Here is an 18,757-nt window from a genome sequence, read left to right as displayed (position 1 = left end):
AGAAGAGAATGAAGAACAACTGATTTAGATATTGATGAGACAGCAAAAAATGTAATCTCCCTCTTTTCTGAAATCAGCACCTTATTTCAGAAGCAGCCACATGTATCCACAGGCAAGGAAAGCCAGGGAAAACACAGTCAAGAGGACTCCTCAGAGAGAACTGCTCACTGCTGAGCCAGCAGAAATGTAACACTGCTTGGGACAAATGGGCACACGTTATTGTTCTGTGAGTTCTGCTCCAAGGTCTTGACAGGAGAACAGGTAGGTGTGAGTCACACTAAAGTTCCAAATCTGAATACAGAAACTGTGGAGGCCAGACAGTGGTCTGAAGGCCTGCCTGGAGAGGCCCCAGGCCCACCAGATTCAATGACAGAGATGTTAGATCTCGACGGAAGGAAGAAGAGGTAAAAGGCAAAGGACAGTGAAGCCAGTGTACAACTGCTGAAGGAGGGAGAATTTCATGGGGACATAACACTACCATTTTTCAAGCAATTTAAAGTCTTCTCAGTGCTTTGAGAAACTTCTTAAAAATCTATTCTTTGGGTCTTGGAAAAGCTGCTGTACAAGCAACACAGACTGTAAGCACGTCAAGAGAAGAAAAATGGAGGAGGAAGAAAAACAAAGAAAAAAGATGGCTTCAATCAAAGAACAATCACAAAAGCTGACACTGGTTTGTGAAAACATTGAAAATGGATATTTACGCATCAAGCAATATTTTAAGATACAGATGTTACTACCTGCAGATCTCTCTTTGTACATGCAAGTGGTCAAAGCCACAAGCCAGTAGTCTTCTGCGCAGGAACAGGCCTCTCCACAAAATCTCTTGATTTTATCAAGAGCGGGCAAGTGAGAAAGAAACCAAAGCTAAAATAGATAAAATCGGGGATCTTTTTAGGATGCAGTACATAAATATGAATCTCCAGTTTCTGCTGTCATTGTTAAGCATGATGCCCAGCAAGTAGCACATCATGCAGTATCGAATTTGTGGAGCAGCTGAGCTCTGTGGCACATCATCTCATTCTGGTACTAATCACAGTTCCGAGTTAGGAGCTTGTTGCAGTGCTATGGGGCTTAATCATCTGACTGTACTTGAAGGATTTCCTTATTGCTGGGCACAAAAATATGTTGTTTAAACCTACTGACATTTTGTTCCCTCTGTACGGAGGTCTCATCTTCTCAAAGGATAAATTTGTCTTTATGAATGCCATATGCCAGTGGGTGGCCTGCTCTTGGGATTCCAACTAATTGCTCAAAAACTGGAGGAGGTATCCGCACACTACCCCAGAGTACTTCTCACACTACAGCACAGACATACACACTCAGACAGGCCAAGCATATCCACACAGCATTGCTCAGCTTGCAGGTTAGTTGTTGAGATGGTGCCCTCAGTCATATGGTTGACTTATATTAACCTCTGCAGCAAAATCTGAGTAAGATTCTACCTTCTTCTTCTAACACATTTCATGCTACTTATTTTCTTATGCCAATATTACTGTTTTCAAGGTTGTGCAAATAAACAGAATTGCCAAAAGAATGATCATATAAGAAATAATTTTAAAGGAAAAAAAAAAAAAACCTCTCTCGTTTGGTGATTTCATTTTAATGTGTCCCACAGCTAGCTTCATGGAAAGATGAGAGAGGTAGTCACAGCAAAACAGTACTGGAAACATGGTTGGGCTTGTGGTGTGAGTGGGAGAAGGGAGAGAAGGTAGTGCTCATGCACTGGGCAGCTATTCCCCCAGTACACAGAGCTCTGGGCAAGAATTATCTTATTCATTATTCTTATTATCTTATTGTTAATTAAAACGCCAGAGAAAATCAAGAGCCCAGTTCCGAGACAGAGCAGAAATCAGGGCATACTAAAAGCATGGATAGATAGAAACTCTCAAGTTGTCCAACGCACAGCATGGAGGGTCTCCATGAGAATTTCATGTTCTAGTGCATAAATACTTTTGATAATTATATTCTATGGGGCCACCAAGACAGGAAAGTACTTCAGCACCTCTAGCAAATTATGGAGGGGTTTTCAAATAAAACGCATTCTGAGCACATAAGGTCCATTTTGGCAGCTCTTAAATCTTTATCTTATTGAAAACTGCTGTTTGTTGCAGTATATATAAAGATTGGATATTTCTGTAGTGGCAGAACTTCAATATATAAAAGCACTACAGAATAGGGAATCACAACTCTGTAACCAATTAAACTTCATATTAAATGCTAACACATTTCTTAAGTAGAAATTAGTATGGTAGCACCTGCATGTCACTGACCTAGGAGGAGCTAATCAGCTCCATTTGTGGCTGTCATTTGTCCTCGTACATTGTTAACAGCCCTCTTCAAACCAACACCTGACAAGAATATAAAAATTCTAATGCAGTCCACTGTACTATACACTTAGAACTCAAATAAATAAAGCATGTCCCTAAGCATAATAATCTTTTTCAACTACAGGCAGAGCAGTTCCAAAATACTTCTAGATTTTATTTTAACTTAAACTTCCTTACAGTGTTTTAAAAATTATTTACTTGTGTAAATGAATAAAGATGACATCCGTATATAAAATTGTCTTAAAGAAGCGAGCAATGCAATCTTTTTTATTAGTGCTGCACTGAGAGCACACCTAACCAAATTCCCATTCAAAGAGAAGCAAACCTGTATTAATTAAAACAGTGGACTCCACTTACGATATTTTCTTATTTAAACAAACCAAGGATCATGGAATATAACTCGATGTTCTGTTGAAGGATTACAAATGCAGACTGAAAAAGGCAAATTAACCTTTTAAGGAGAGGGCACGTCTGAAATAAAACTGTTTTAGGAAACTGTTTTCCGAGATCAAGCTTGACAAATAGTGCTAAATATTCTACTTAAGTTTGGAAACTCAAAACTTTCTTAGTTAAAGAAATATCCATCTTTGAGAGCTTATACTAACAGATATCATGCTTTACAGAGTGTTGTTTATGAATATAATACATACATAGTGCTGGGTTTAATATTTTATTTGAATGAAGTTTAATGTTATGCAAAATAAATTGTTATGTTACATCCACTGTGACATCAACTAAAATGTGAACTAGGTTGCATAGGTTAGTACTTTGGGCAGCATGATGTTGCTCTAGTCCACCAAAGCTTAAATATTCACAGTGTAGAGGAAGAAATAGGAATTAAAGCATTTCTACTAAAATATATTTTAATAGCTGGTGTTAACTTTCTGCATAACAAAAGCCAAATTAAGAAGATACATCATATGATCCAAGAGTAAGTTCATCTGTCTTTTGAAAAGCAATTGTTACCTTCATAACTGTATACCCCCAAATACAGTACAGTTTTGCAAAATAACTAAAACTTTACACACTTTAAAGCAAACATAAGCCAAACTGGACAGCGGTTCATTTTTGCTTTTTTATATCACACTGCAAAAACCAACAGCTGAGAGATTTTCCACATCATGCTAATCAATGTCAATACAGTCATTGCTGTCTTCCAATGATCTAGCAATTTCTAATAGTAATATTAAATACACAATTGAAATGCTACAGTATAGCTTATTTCCCCCCCCCAAAAAAAAATAATAATAATTAAACAAATGTCAACAACAACTGGATTACAACTTAAGTACAATATGCAAATTCTATTTATCAGACACAAGAAGCATATGAAATTCCTTTGAATATACTGTTGTAGTGCAGGCAGTTTAGGAAATAGAGCTTTCAGGTTTTCTTTCCAAAGGAGAGATGGGGTTCCTACGGCATAAAGCTGGAGAAAATCACTAAAGCATTGCAAAATGGTTTAATCTTCTACAGCTCACTAGTACTTTGCATTTGCCAGCACATCAGTTTGGAGGACTTCTTTCAACAGCATCTTCTGTCTGTTTCAGTATATTATTTAAACATTTACTAACTAAAGCATATTCTATATTTTAAATGGAGTATTAATCAACATAATAAAAACCTATGCTTTTATACCCTGTACCACCTTCTGCCAAAGACCTCTGTATTTGTCATTTCTTTTCCATCGTACAAGATGACATGCAGTCACTGTACAATAAAACTAGAATTATTACCTTCCCCAAGTATTGGAGACCTTCCACATCCCCAAGAAACACTCGGCAGGGACACATTTGTCAAAAACATAATCCATGGGAGGTGATTCTCTGTCAAATCCCAATCGGCTGAAGTAGTTTATTGTATGTCAAATGTAATCAAGAAAACCCTGTTTCATCAAGACTAAAGCTAATGTTCCATGATGAAAAATTACAACTGCAGTACCTGTATGTAGCTTTGTTTAAAAAATGGAGATTAGCCAGGCAAGAAAGAATAATGAAAAGCAAGGCACCCATTTGTTCTTGTATGTATGCATGAATATGCTCTATGTTGTTTTCTACATTTATACTCATGTTAGCAAGAATTACAGCATTCTTTACAGAATTGTTTATTTCTAAAACGGGAACATGTGGACTTCCAACCTGAACTTTGGAACAGCTAGGTAAATTCAAGTCCTTAAAAGCCCTTTCCTTTCCCCAGAAAAATGTTGACTACAGGAAGAAAGAACAGTGAGGGGAACATGCTGTGCTAAAAATTAATGTAAACTTTAAAGGTAACAAGACAGCATATAACATCTTTTCACCCCTATATCACACTGCATGTAACAGTCTCCAATATATGCTTTGAAAAATGTGTGCTGGCACAATTTAGTTCACGACTTACTCTCCCTGCCTTACAAATTTTAGTTCTTATTTAAAAAAATATATATATAATTGCATTCTGATAATTTGGGGCCTTTGATTGCATTGTTTAGAACAAAGCTGCAAAATTACACTGAAGTTTGTTTTATATCAAAAAGCAGGAACCATTCCATATAAATATGAATTTCTAAGCATATATGACCAAAAAATTGACTACAAGAATAAGTAACTTAAACCAGATCTTAATAATTCTGCTGACATACCATTCTCAAGAGAAATACAATTCACATGCTGTTTTGTTTTCTTGACCTTTTTTTTTTTCCAAATTGCTCTAGCTGCTATGCCAGGCTAATGAATATTCAAAATTCATAAAGGAAATGTTATTTCTATTGTTCAGGATAACATAGTTCTCTAATGTCACCAAATGCTCATTTTCTGATTTACTTCTATACATATTCAACACTGTAAGCTGTCTCTGCATTTAGGAAGAATGATTGTGTATTTATAGATGGAGTCTCTCCATTTTATAAGTCACTAAAAATTGCAACTTGATACCACACAGATATTCTCTATATTTCTATTTTATTCACATTTGGTTAGCAAACTGACACCTTGTTTTTGTTGTAGTCAGCATTACACAGCTAATAGAGCAGCACAGAGCAAGTGACAGCCAATTGTGCCTCAGGCATCATCTCAAAAATTTCCCAGCCAGCAGAAGATGAGATACCTCTCCTCGCTGTTGATGGCCAGTGATGAAAACCAACACAGAAGCAAACTGTTGTTTCAGACCTTCTAGCCCAGCATACCACAGCAGCCTTTAAAAAAGTCATTTGACTTGCTGATTTCATGTGGATGTCACCAGTAATGCACAAGGGTCTGCTGCAAGAGCAGCTCCTTAAGCAAAACTTGTAAGAATTTTTAATCCCACCAGTCAACTATACAAATTGCATATTTACAGCCATGGAATTCTGCTTTTAAAACACATTTTTTTGAAGTTAGAGAGACTCCTGTACAGCTTTAGCCTTTAAATTAGGCTGCTGACAAGAAACCACAGGTAATTCCACAGTCGTGGACCTTTTTTTTTTTTTTTAATGTAGTCATTCCATTTTGTTTGGCAGCTGGTATCATCCCTGTGTTAGCAAGACCCAAAATAAAATTGCATAAGCTTTCCAATTCTTTGGAAATTATATGCAAAAACTGTATGCAAAAATAGAACTTGCAGGTATTTACATTGACAACTTTCAGTTGACACAACAAATCCATACTGCCTTCCTTATTTATTTTTTAATAGTTATTGCAGGGTTACCTACTATGCGAGATAAGAAATACAAAATTGTCTATAAGCTCTATATATAATTCTACTTTAAAAATTTTAGAAATGAAAGCAAGCCAATGCAGATTCAGTATTCTGAGGGCTACTCCAAAGTTAACATCCTTAGCACATAGCTGAACTTCACAAATTATTGTATTGGAAAAATATTTTCTTCCTTACACATCTCTGTATCCACATGAATAATTTCTCATATGAATCTTTAACTTTTTGCCTTCCACAATTTCTCCCTGAGAGGGAATGCTGCACCCAGTCAAAGCAAAAACAAGTTGTCTGTGACCAAGCCTGCTGACAATCTCCCTCTTACAGATCCACTGTGTCACCAGCTGTTAGATCCTCTTCCAGCCTCACAGACTGAGACCTGGATCTCTCGGTTCTGGCCATAAGTTAACAGACACCAAATAGTACGTGTGAAGGTTTGTCAGCAGAATATTTGTACTGCTTTCAACAGATGTTTAAACTGAAACATAATGGCATAGAGTATGCTGGATTTTGCTTAGTTAGCTTTCCTGTCGATGTCAGTTACGAGAAAGATTAAGTCACTAAAAGAAAATATAATTCTTCTCCATCATTAATCATTTGGCAAGCGTACAACCCACTGTTGGATCGCCAAGAATTTGGGAGCAAACTGAGGCCACTGATCTGAAATGCACTACAAGAACCAGAGCTCTCCTCCACTGCTCGATGGAGGCACAAGTGTTTCTGCAGCAGGGGAAGGGACACAGCTCATCAGCAAAGCAGCCATCAAGCGAGGTACCTGTGGTGGGAAGGGGATGTGACTGCAGGCTCTGTGTGACTGCACAGCACCGGGGCCGCACGTGCGGTGTTTATTTACAGCACTACAGGTGAAGGTAAAGGAGCTAACGTGAAGTACTGGTTGTACGTTGCCCTAATGAAAGTTTCTATTTAAATGCTAAGTATTGTTACAAGGAAACAGAAGAGTTGACAGGTTCTGTATTTTAGATAGTCTTTGTGAGGAATCTTCTGCGGAAAAGATTCTGAAGAACCATGAATCCAGACCTGGATCTAACTGGTGGATTAGGATGGAAGCAAAGCTAATAGATCACTTGGAAATAAGAAAAAAAATGGATAATCCAAGAATAAATGTGGATATGCAAAAGTCGGGAAATTTTTGCTGTCAAAATAGACATTTACTGTAAGGCTGATGGGCAGCAGGGGGTTTTATTGTTTTGGGGTTTTTTTTACTGGCATGTTACTTGTCTTTACTTCAAATGACTGAATTTTCTACTCAACATATTAATTTTTATTAGGAAGCAAACTGCTTAAACATTAAATGTTTCCCTAATAATTTGAAGATGTGTTCAAACTCAGTCTGTTAACCTCCTGTGACTTCAGAGTGTCATAAGAAGTGAATCAATTTTATGGTTATAACATTTTGAGGTGTAAGGAAAAGGCATTATCCCTTTACAGTTAATTGACTGAAGTCTTTATAGGACTGGCAGCACCAGGCTTCCATATATGTTTTTCATTTTGAGAGCACACTATTATAATCAATGCTGTTTTCAAATCTCTGAGCTTCTTGTGGGTTATTTATTTTCTCTTTAAAGGACTCTAAAATGGATTCTGAGTGAGAATGCAAACTGTTGTAGCAGCGATAAAGTAATGATCATGAACTGAACTCTTAAAAGATTCTTTTGACTTTTTTCTAAAAGGTTAGATTTTAAGTAAATCATAATAAAGCTCAAAGGACTAGAGACAAAAATTAGTTAACAAACTCAATATAATTTGCTGGAAGCATTCCTGTTTTCCCAGTTCTCTGAACAGTACCATACATCCAGCCGTCATCAATTGGTTGCACATTGATGATGTAATCACCATCCCTGAAGGAAACTTCATCTTCATCTTGAGCGCTGTAGTCATACATAGCTCTGTATGTTCTCTGTTGAAGGAAAGAAAACAAGACTGTAAAGTCTCAGGTCTAAACTTGACATTCCTTGATTCCTTCTCTTTGCACAAAGAAGAGAAGAAAAAAGAATAGAGGGAGCAAAGCAGAGAGAGAAATCAAAAAAGTTACCTGTTGAAAAGGAACTCTATCCCCTTCTACACCCTGTCAAATATACAGTGAATACAGGCCCTTGTTCTGAGTAGCAAAATAATTATTTTGTTAACTCACATTGTCTTATGGCTTCAAACAAACAGATTTCAAGCCATTCACCTCATATTGAAATACTCTAACTGTTGTTTCATTAATTCACTAGTAACAGTTCATTACATCCAGCCAGGCTAGCTCTGTTTCTGCTCCCTATTTACATGATTCACAAACAGCTTCTCCTGTGCCTTCACTGCAAAAAGAAACATAGTCTTCATCCAGGCCATTAACTTTTCCATCTCACTGAATGTCCTTCATTTCATTAGGATTTTACCCAAATTAATAATTATGAATGCATCATTATCTAAAGGAAAAACAAGATTTGTAAAAGTCAATAAAAGTATTTTTATGAATACTTATATTTTCCTATTCAGACAAAATTTAGCACATAAAGTCCCATCATTAGCTAAGACAAATTTCTCCACAACCCTGCCCACTATAAGACAGGTTTTCAGCTTTTTTTTCTCTATTTTTCTAAACAGAGTATTTATTTTTACTCATAACCAATGAAATACTATTATTTACTGGAATTCAAAGTGGATCTTCAAACTCAGGAATAATAGACTTCCCTCGTATCTTAGCAGCAGAATAAAACTAGCTCATTTTAGAATTCCCAAGAGTACTTTCTTTTCCTTACCCTGGCTCTTAACAGGAGTCAAAAGCAGTTCAAGCATCACTGATAATATCCAATTTCCCTTCTGGTAATTTTTGCTATGTTACCATATGTAGCTGAATTTCTCTGGTGCAGTAATTTAAAGAGAAAAAAAGATAAGAACAGTCAATGTGTGAGTTCATGCCTAGTACTGTTATCTGAGCCTTTTAAAAGACAGAAAACTGCTCAAGAAAATGGCTCTGGACTAGTTTTAGTTCATATAATGTATATGGAGGCTTGAGCGTTTTTAATCCAACTATTTTTTAAAAAGGTTTAGATTGCTCCACATGGAGTGAGCAGGCCGTTTGTTGCACGTTGGAAATGTGGAATTATAGAATCCAAACCCTATAAGGTAATTCATCATTACTGTTCCCATGCTAGAAATATACTTTTAGTCTTGGCTCTGCCTTTATCATTGACAGTGCAAATTAAACAGGTCAGAGAAATTAGCTACTGTTTAAACACTGGAGACCATTGCAGACCACAAGTCTGCCCTGAACTGCATTTGAGTCTTGTGCTATACTGTTGTTCTCTGCCATGCCTTGTAATTTTGCTGACCTACCGACTGTGACCAAGAGTAGTTTTCAACCAGAGGTATGTGCTTTCCTAGTGGTTCCTCACTGTCTTCCAAGTGTGCATGGAACTCAATGAAAAAGGGACCATTTTTTAATGTACTACATGACAGTGAATAATTGCTTGGGTTCTATCATCACCAAAAATTCCTTAAATATTCATAGACAACTATAACTGTCAAAAGGCTCTCTGTCTTCCAGAATCTTTTTTTTTCCAACTATTTCAACTGATCTCACTGCTGAGCCTTGAAACTAACTCCAATAAAGCAGTAAAAAATATGCTTTTACAACAAACTCAGCAGCAGTTAGCCCTTTAAACAATTTATTTCAGAAGAGGGCCCATTTAACAAAAATGGTAGCAAGTGTATATCTGGTATAAGGCAGTAAATGGATTTTGCTTAGAGCCATGCTTGTAGGTCTCCCTTAAATGGGAAAACACTGGTGAAGAGAAAAAAATGTTTTATTAAGCTAAAAATAAAATTGGAAAAATAGAGAGGTTTATCTCACTCAAAAGGATGCTCACTCTTCTTTAGAGCATCATGGCAAAAGACATATCCCTGCTGTCTGCTAAAAGGCAGCTTGACTACATCACTGTAGTAAACAGTTGTGAAGACAAGCCCACAATCTCTAACTTTGTAAGAATTTATTAGGACCCTAAATGCTGCTGAGAAACCCAAATTTATGGCCTTAAAACCTGATTAGTTTCTAAATGGGTGTCGGGAGAAATCTCCATAATAATCCTGTTAGCATTTAATGCCTAATTATCACTGCAGAGGGTAGTCTGAGCTATACAATCTAGAATTACAACGGCTAAAGGACTCAAAGCAGGGATTTTTAAAATGCATTTCAGTGAATCATTCCTCTGTCAGTAGTGAGTTTAGAGGGTACTAAGTTACAAGAGGGGGTAAACTTGGAGTTTTGTGAATGAGTACAAGCTCACTTACCTCCTACCTACTCAAATGTCTGTCTCACACCCACTGCTAAGGCAGAAGAGTAAGTCTTGTCCATATGAAGAACTGAAATCCAGTTATTATATTCTCAGCTCCCCAGCCAAGGGGGACAGATGTGTATTTCCACTTCACTCTCAATTCACACCTGCTCTATGGAGGGCTCCTTGCAAAGAGCAGTAACTGGATGCAGCGTCCTTCTCACACAGCAGCTATCAAGGAAAGCCAACTTGCAGCATAGGTTTTGTTTTCCTACCACACTTGGATGTCAAACAGTGTGTGAACACCCAATTACTTTCCAAAGAGGAAAACTTCCAGGGCTTTCTGTTATAAAACACTTTGTACTCTGAGCAACAATTTAATTCACCCCATTATGCAGAACTGGGCACAGAAAGCAAGAGAAAAGTTAAGAATCAGAAAATAATGTGATTTATCTGGAATAAAAACCTATCCAAAGATTGCTAGAATCCTGCTTAAAACAAAACAGAGCTCAAAATTAAATAAAACAGATTTTGAAAATTTAGAAATTAGAAAAATTCTGTTTCTCATTATAGGAGACCAGTGAACATGATTATAAAATGAACTTCTGCCTTCTGGGGACAGATTTGATAACAATACAACTACTCAGTGGAAAGGAGTAAATTTATTACAGCAGCTAACTCTGCAATCATCTCCACCCTGATACAACCTGGGATCTTAATCACTTTTGCCCTAGAGATGTCCTGGCAAAACTCAGGCCCTGATGAATGACTTTATCACCTTCGTTGCTTTTAGTTAAGCCTCAAAAACTGCTCAAGTTTTGAGGTCACTATTCTAGGATTTCTTTCCTAGTCTCCTGCCCCTGGAACTTTCTTCTCATCTTTCCTCCCTCTGTTATTAGCCAGACAACACTGCATCTCTGGCAGCAGTGCTCCAGAACTGAACGGAATGCAACCAACCTAAACATTGTGTAAGTTTGTCAGACCTCCTACAGCACATCCACACCTCATTTTAAAAGCACTCCAAGAGTCTCACCAACCTTCAGTCTATGCAAACTGCTACATTTAAACACATCCCCAGCCAGGGGCTTCCCCCAAGCACACTCTGAGACCACTCTGTGTTGTCCCAATAGCTGAGTGCTATATGTCCAATGCATCTGGATAAGCTGCACAGACTAATGAAAATATTCTGGTCTTAAGCTGGAAAGACAATGGAGCCTGGCAGGTTTCTAACTGCATCTGAGATGCCTCTTCTGGAGAAGAATCATCACCACAGGGTGTTAAGATCACACTCTGTCTTCCTCACCAGACTGGCACCTTAGCAGTCAGCACCAGGCCAGCAAACCTTGATTTCCTCTCTCTGGAAATTCTTGGGGTTTATTTTCTAAAGGTAAATCCACTCAGTTTTTAACAACAGTAAAATCAGTTTAAATCATTATGTTTGCTGTTTTCATTTTTTTCCGCCAAGACAATATTTTGTCACTTATAAGAATGTCAAGTGAAAACAGTTTAACAGCAGGGAAATCTGTTGAAATAAGTCAATCTTACTTTTGGAATCCTTTAACATCATTCCCTTCCTTTTCCTATTACCTTCACATTCCCAGCTCTGGAAGAAGAGGCAAATGATTTTCAAGATGACTGAAATGACACTGTTTTAGCAGCCTGTCAGGTGAGTCACTGGGACACAGAGGTATTAGGAAATAGTAGTCATCTCTGCCTGCAAAGCTGCAAAGCCTGGTGAGTGCATTTTGAGATTCGCAGGCATCTCCATTTTTCTGTCTGATGGATTTGAGGGGTGTTTGCTTTGCTCCCCAATGACTAGCAAATCTGCTGGCAAAGCCCAGGCTTCCAGGTCTCCCACTTTTTGGATTTTGTCTCTTTTGGAAAGCAGCCAGCTCCCAAAGTGCCTTGTAATATCCTTGGAAATTAATTGGTTGATTCCACTATCAGCTGTATTACAGCTGTCATGCAGGTGTCCAAAGAGTTTCTCAGGTTATTGACTCACTCAATGATGCAAGTATCTGGATCCCAGACTTTGCAGCAAGTTAGCCCCCTCAGCCCCAGACAGCTGAGAATCTGGCAAGCCTGAAAGTACTCAAACCACACAGAAAGTCATGACCTTTATAATATGTCACAGAGTTTCAGTTTTACAAAAAAAATACAAGTTTCATCTGATCTTGAAAAGAGGATTTTTCACCTCAGCAGGCTCTAAGTTTGGTTCCTAATTAAATATTTATTCATCTCTAAAAAGGGTGACAGAAGTAGCCAATATACATCTATTCAAAATAGTTTAAAATTCAAAATGACAATATTTTTAAGATAAAAGGTGGCTGGATCTGAACTTGGGAAACTCTAGGCAGTGACATGATTTTTTAAAAAGTAAGATAACCATGAAAACTGAAATTTTATATAGGGAGTTTAAAAAAAAAAAACAAAAACAAGGTTTAATTTCATAAAAATCCCAGCTGAACACCATTCAGCTCTCCTTCCATGACCAGCTATTTTGAAAATGAAATATTCACTTCAGCTTTACATTCCCACCCACCACAGTTAAGAACTTCATGAGGTGGCCACAGTTTCATGATAAAGCCTTCTGAGTTGCCCACCAGTGTAACTCAGTTTGGATCATACACGAGTTGGTGCACGACTGTTGTGTGGAATTAGAAAGGGCACAGCAACCTGGAGTCCAAGCTAGCTCTGTACAAGCAGAAGTAATACAGGTAGGCACAAGACCTGCTAGCACAAAATCAGCAAGTCAAAAAAACTGAAATTTAAACCAATAGGGTGATCTTAAGAGATCACTGTTTTTCATCCAGTGCTAGGAGCATGAATTCATCACAGAGGATAATATCAAAGTCCAGCCTGTGAAACACTGTCCAAGCATCTACTGCGTGTTTTCAGTAGGTAAAGAATTCAGCTATTTCTCTGTTCTCTGAATATCATGCCTTTTTTTTAATATCTTCTGATGTTAAAAAAAAACCAAAAACGTTCTTACCACTGCCCATAGTCACTTAAATCTTCTTTATACGTGAGGACTACCAGTCACATTTATGATAAAGACAGTCAAATAGATCAGCTATAGAACTCTAGGGGTTCAATTCAGTCATATTTAAGAGATTTTGCAGTAGCTGATGGTGGTGCTTTCCAAACAAAATCCTCCTTTAAATTCAATACTTACCAGACTTGCTGAATGAGGCTGTGAATGCATGGACCTCATGGATGACATACTGGTCTGGTGCATGTATCCATATCCTTGAGTCTGGCTCTGTTGATATGCCCCAGGGAGAACAGGGGCTGCATTGAAAAAATGCACACACATTAATTAACATTTTAAAACAGTCTTTATCTAAAAATTTGTAGAAACTGAAGACTATTTACTGTTAATAACAATTCATTCATACGAAACAGTCCAGAATAATTTCTATAAAAAACATAAGGCTTTTTATAAGTTGATTTACACACAAATGTAGTCAAAGCTATAGCAGTGCACTATTATGTACCACAAACACTATCATGGTTAGTTGGAAGGAAAAGTTTAATATACCATTAGAAGTTTAATCATTAAAAGGTTTATAAAAGCTTAAGACACCACTAACTCAATTTTGGTACTGACATAGCTGAAGCACTAAATACATGTCCCATAAGGTGCCAACTTTAAGGAATAAATGATGAAAAAAAAATCTAATACTGTTATGAAATGGTTCACTAGAAATTTACAATAACTAATTCTTAACTCATTCCAAACTTATTTGGCTTAATTCTTAACTCATTCTTATTTATTGGGCTATGAACAAAGAAAGACTGTGATTCACAGGAACAGGCAGAAATTTTAAAAAGTGAGCCCACAGTCGAGTTTCTTAGTTTATTCTGATCCTATCAGTATTCTTAGTCCAACACAGAGAGATCAACGCTACTTATATATTTTGAAGTATTTTCCACTCACCAAATAATTCCTCCATCTCTTTAATACCTATTTTCTTCACATTTTAAAAATTCTCTATTCTAATAAATAATATATTAACTTCTATTTTACCAAGAGCTGCTGAAAGCATGAATACAATCAACAGGATTCCCTAACCCTACTGCACACAGGAAAAGCATTCATAAACTTCCCACATCTGCCCAACATCTTGCTTTGGCATCAGACTGAAATGGAATGTGTTAAAAACATGGTTGATCAAAAAACTGTGAGAAATAAGTCCAGCATAAGTGAATAATTTCCCAGCAAGGACAAAAAGTATTTTAAAAGCAAAGTTAGGAATACCAAAGTGGTTTTAAAAATAAAAATATTAAAGTTTAGTCACCACATATTTGTACATATTTTACAAGATTCATGCTCTCTGAGAAAAAAATAATTCTGGCTTATATGTAGGTTATTAGCCCATTTCCACTGTCATTTTCCAGAATTTTACTAGCTCAGTGAGGAATTCATTTAGCTACACTGAAAAACAAATTAATTTCTACTGACACTTCTCAGGTGGTCTATTCAGCTGATAGTCTATCTCCTCTTCCAAAAGCTGTCTTTTGGTTAAAGGAGATGGACCTTATGCAGCACATGATTTAAAAATCTTCAAAGATGGAGTCATTTAGCAGTTCAGCACTTCCTGGGATAAATCTATTGAGCTTGTTGAGAAGTAAGAACCACTTCTGCAGCAGCCATCACACATAGATTCAAGAAAGAGAAAATCTAATGTAAGATTTAATGGGATTCCCAAGGTATGAAAGGATCCAGGGCTTGTAAAATTAAAAAATACATGGGAAAAGCAGGAAAACCCATTAAATATATATATATATATATATATATATATATATATGATAAGTATTCATATTTGTACTAGTGTTACTCCATAATTCTCTTCTGCTTGAGTTGCCAGGACAAGAAATGTATGTGAAAAAAGGAATTACTGAAAAAACTTTTGCTCAACTATTTCAGAAAGAAAAGTCAACCTTGTGCTTTCAGCAAGTTGTTTTACCAATCTTACTTCTCCAGCTAACAAAATCATTGATTTCAACAAAGGCTCCTCTTAAAAATTCCATTTAGTTTTAGTGAGCATATTCAAATGCACAAAGTGTGTAATTACAATTTGGGATGCTATACTTTGCTCTACTATACTTGTCAAGATAACTAACGCTATATATTAACTAGGGCTTTTCTGATTTAGAAAACATGCTTCAAACTATTGTAATGAATAGATTGTTTAGTTAAATGAGGGAAATTAAAGTGATATGCAGTCAGATGCAACATTTGAACATGATGAATAATGGATGTTTTAGAAGGGCCAAGTTCATTCTAATGACATATAAGTAGAAAGACATTTTAAAGCAGTTCAATCATCAGAGAATTGCCACTCATTAACATGTTCACAAGATTATCATGCATTAAGTGAATAGTCCTAAGTAGTTCATCAAATAATTTATGTTTCAATGTTGTTACAAGCTATTTCCACAGGAGCAGATGTGGCCCTTCATGAGAAAATAGAGAAAAACATAAATTAATCAAAGGTTCTAAGATCAAGCTGGAATGAATACATTTTCTCTAATTCACCACCAGCATCAATGTAGGCCAGTTTGTCGAAGCAAACAAAGTCTCATCCCCTCACACCAGCAGAAAATTACTTCTGTGTATTGAAAACTAAGCACAGCTTGAACTTCTTAACTTAGCAGGAGGAGTACCTTCAGCCAACACTGGCCACTGCTCAGCCAACCAGCACTGCAGCAACAAAGGGCTGGTAGCTCTTCCCTGGTCCCTGGCAGGGTCAGACACCCTGAGAGTGAGAAGCAGAGGCTGGCAGGAACCTTTTGTTCTTGATTCCTTCTCCCCAAAAAAGATCTTTCCCATTTCCTATCAATCATCCCTTGTCAGCGTAAGGCAGCAAGCCTACTGATGGCCAGCTTCACTGTAACCTCCAAGTCAAGTGCTTATTTTGGGGAGGATAACCCACAGCTCCTGCCTCTGACAGCTGCAGGTCTGAAATGCACTTTCCTCTTCAGCAATCAGTCTCTCACAAGCTGTGGGAATTCTGTCAAACTGTCTCAACAAAGGTATTTGCTACTTTACCTGCAATGATGGAAAACATAAATCCACAAAAACAATTTCTTCCAAAGCATGAGAAATTTTGGGAAGTGATAAAAATTGTTAGTAGTAGAAAAAGACTATACAAACAAAAAGAAGGATTAGATTTGCTAATTATCTTCTATTCACTTATTAAGGTATCATATATGTGAGCATAAATATCAGCACATGCTATTGTTGAAGACACTTGATTGAATAATTCCATGTGGAATTGGAATTTTTTCATTGTGTTTTTTCCCAATAAAAGAATATTAGATTATTCCATTAAAAAAAATCAAAAACAGTAATTATTTTCCAACAATTTTTAACAAAAAATACTGAAGAAACTTTCAGATTATTGTCTATTTGGATATCATATAAATAAGCAGTGTAGTGAAGAGAATGTCTGAGCTGTGTTTCTGGGGATATACAGATAATTCAAGGTGAGATTAAATGACGCAGAGAAAGAGTTTGACTTTTTTTCATCATCATCACACATAGTTAACTGCAATCTTTTGGCTCAGTCTGAAGTATAAAGTTCTATAACATCATTGATTGCAGCAGCAGCAAAAGCAGTGGTTTTAGCTAACCTAAGAGAACAATAAAATACAGTGGTGGAACATGAAATTCATTTAAGTGAAGCCAGATTTATTGGTGATGGAGCTGAGGGCTGACCATTGCTCCCAGAGGTACAGGTGGATGTTTGTTTCTTGCATTAAGACTTTACCAGATGCATTCTGATTTATCAAAACTTACTCTTTTTTTTTTTTCTAGTCCTACTTACCAAGCAAGCCATTATTCATTTTAAATTATCAACTTAAAGAAATTTATCATCTATCTCTTACTATATGTTTACCAGCTTCCCCAGAGAAAAGAGCAAGAAAGATGAATGAACATTATAGAAGGGAGGAAGCCTCCAAGAAAAAGAAGCATCTGAAAGAATGATAGTGAGTGTCAACTCACTGCCACAGACAATGGGGTACTGATCAGGATATGCTTTGAGAAGAACTGGGAAAGAAAAAGGTCAAATTGTGGAAACAGGAAAGTGCTTAAGAGAGCACTGTATAACTAAGAGCTTAAAAAGAAATGTTATGCTAAAAAGAAAAATCAGTTAAAAGTTAGGTTCTGAGATATATTTTCTCAAGACCATACCTAAACTCGCTTCCATTCTTTTGTACAGCAGAACCTTAATAATCCATGGTAAAGCAGTATATCCTCAGTGGTAAGTGCTGCACTTTTGCCATTTACTGCAACACATGCCACACGGAACCACATGTAAAATAACCATTCCATTTACTCTCACACACATCATACAAGTTTAAGGATTTAATAGGATCCTTCCTACTCTGATAGAATACCTCAATTGATAGTTTGACTCCTAAGACTTTGGACAACTCAAAGAAAATATTGCAACATTCTGAAATCATAACATGAGAGAACACAAAGGAAAAATAAAGATCTGGATTACTATGTGCTTAATTCTAGTGTCTGCAATACATTAGGTAAAAAGCTGTAGGCTCTCTGAGCAGCACAAAAGAGCCAGAATACAGCATCATCATACATCTCTGTGTTACTGTCATTACAATGAGCTCACCCAAAACAGATCAAGCTGCTTATGGGAATCATGCTATAAATCATGTGGATATATTCTCCTTTTTTTGCCTTGCTACTGCTGCATTTTCCACAGGTTGCTACATTTGGTGTGGGCTTCATAGACCTTCTTTAGAAATCCTTCCCAATAGTTTTCTGTTCCTTCTTTTTTTTTGCTCTTCCCTTAGAAATCCTCAGCTACATCCCAGGCAAAAATAGACATAGTCAGAGTGATGTAATCACACATAGGGAGATGTAGGTCTCCAGGACATTTCTGGGGACTCAGGTCTCCCCATGTGCTGTCCATGTGGACAGGTCACTGTGCTTGAACTGCACAGCCCCTTTGATGCTTCCCAGTACAATACTGGCTAAGGAAACACCACCTTAGGAAATACAAGAAATAGAACTGTTACTGCTGTATGAAAGCTGGTAGATAATAACAGATACCTTTTAAAGCCTTCTCCAGAAATTGTTAAAGAGGTTACTTTGATTACAAACTGGCTAGGTAATGTTTTTTGGGTTTTTTTTTGTTTTATATCAATTTCCCCAGATGCTGGGTGTTGCACATCATCACTGAAATATTTACAGTGAATGTTTTTCTCAAAGAATGCTCTAGAAATAATATAGTCTCTCCCCATTTAAACTCAGGGCCAAATTTTCAGTTAGGTCTGGTTTCTTCAGGCCTTGTCCTGTCAATTTTTATTTTGGGATGTGGATTTTAATACATCTTTTTGGGCAACCACAAACCCTCTATTTTCTCCTCTTTTTTTCCCAAGCTCTTGAGATGAGCTCAGCCCAGCACTGCATTAATCATATAAGCAACTTGAGAAACAGTTTTAAGG

General features: G+C 36.9%; 1 protein-coding gene across 1 annotated transcript in view; it reads right to left on the bottom strand.

Annotated features, from left to right (window-relative positions):
• Window positions 1-7,737: 7,737 nt before the first annotated feature.
• NEBL (nebulette) overlaps window positions 7,738-18,757 on the bottom strand; it is an 87,807-nt gene continuing 76,787 nt past the window's right edge. Inside the window, 2 exon segments of the mRNA XM_062494437.1 lie at window positions 7,738-7,914; window positions 13,452-13,567. Of these exon segments, the coding sequence (XP_062350421.1) occupies window positions 7,738-7,914; window positions 13,452-13,567 (293 nt within the window).

Source organism: Cinclus cinclus, chromosome 1 (assembly GCF_963662255.1).
Source record: "Cinclus cinclus chromosome 1, bCinCin1.1, whole genome shotgun sequence".
Classification (NCBI taxonomy): domain Eukaryota; kingdom Metazoa; phylum Chordata; class Aves; order Passeriformes; family Cinclidae; genus Cinclus; species Cinclus cinclus.
This window is presented reverse-complemented; position numbering and strand designations above follow the sequence as displayed.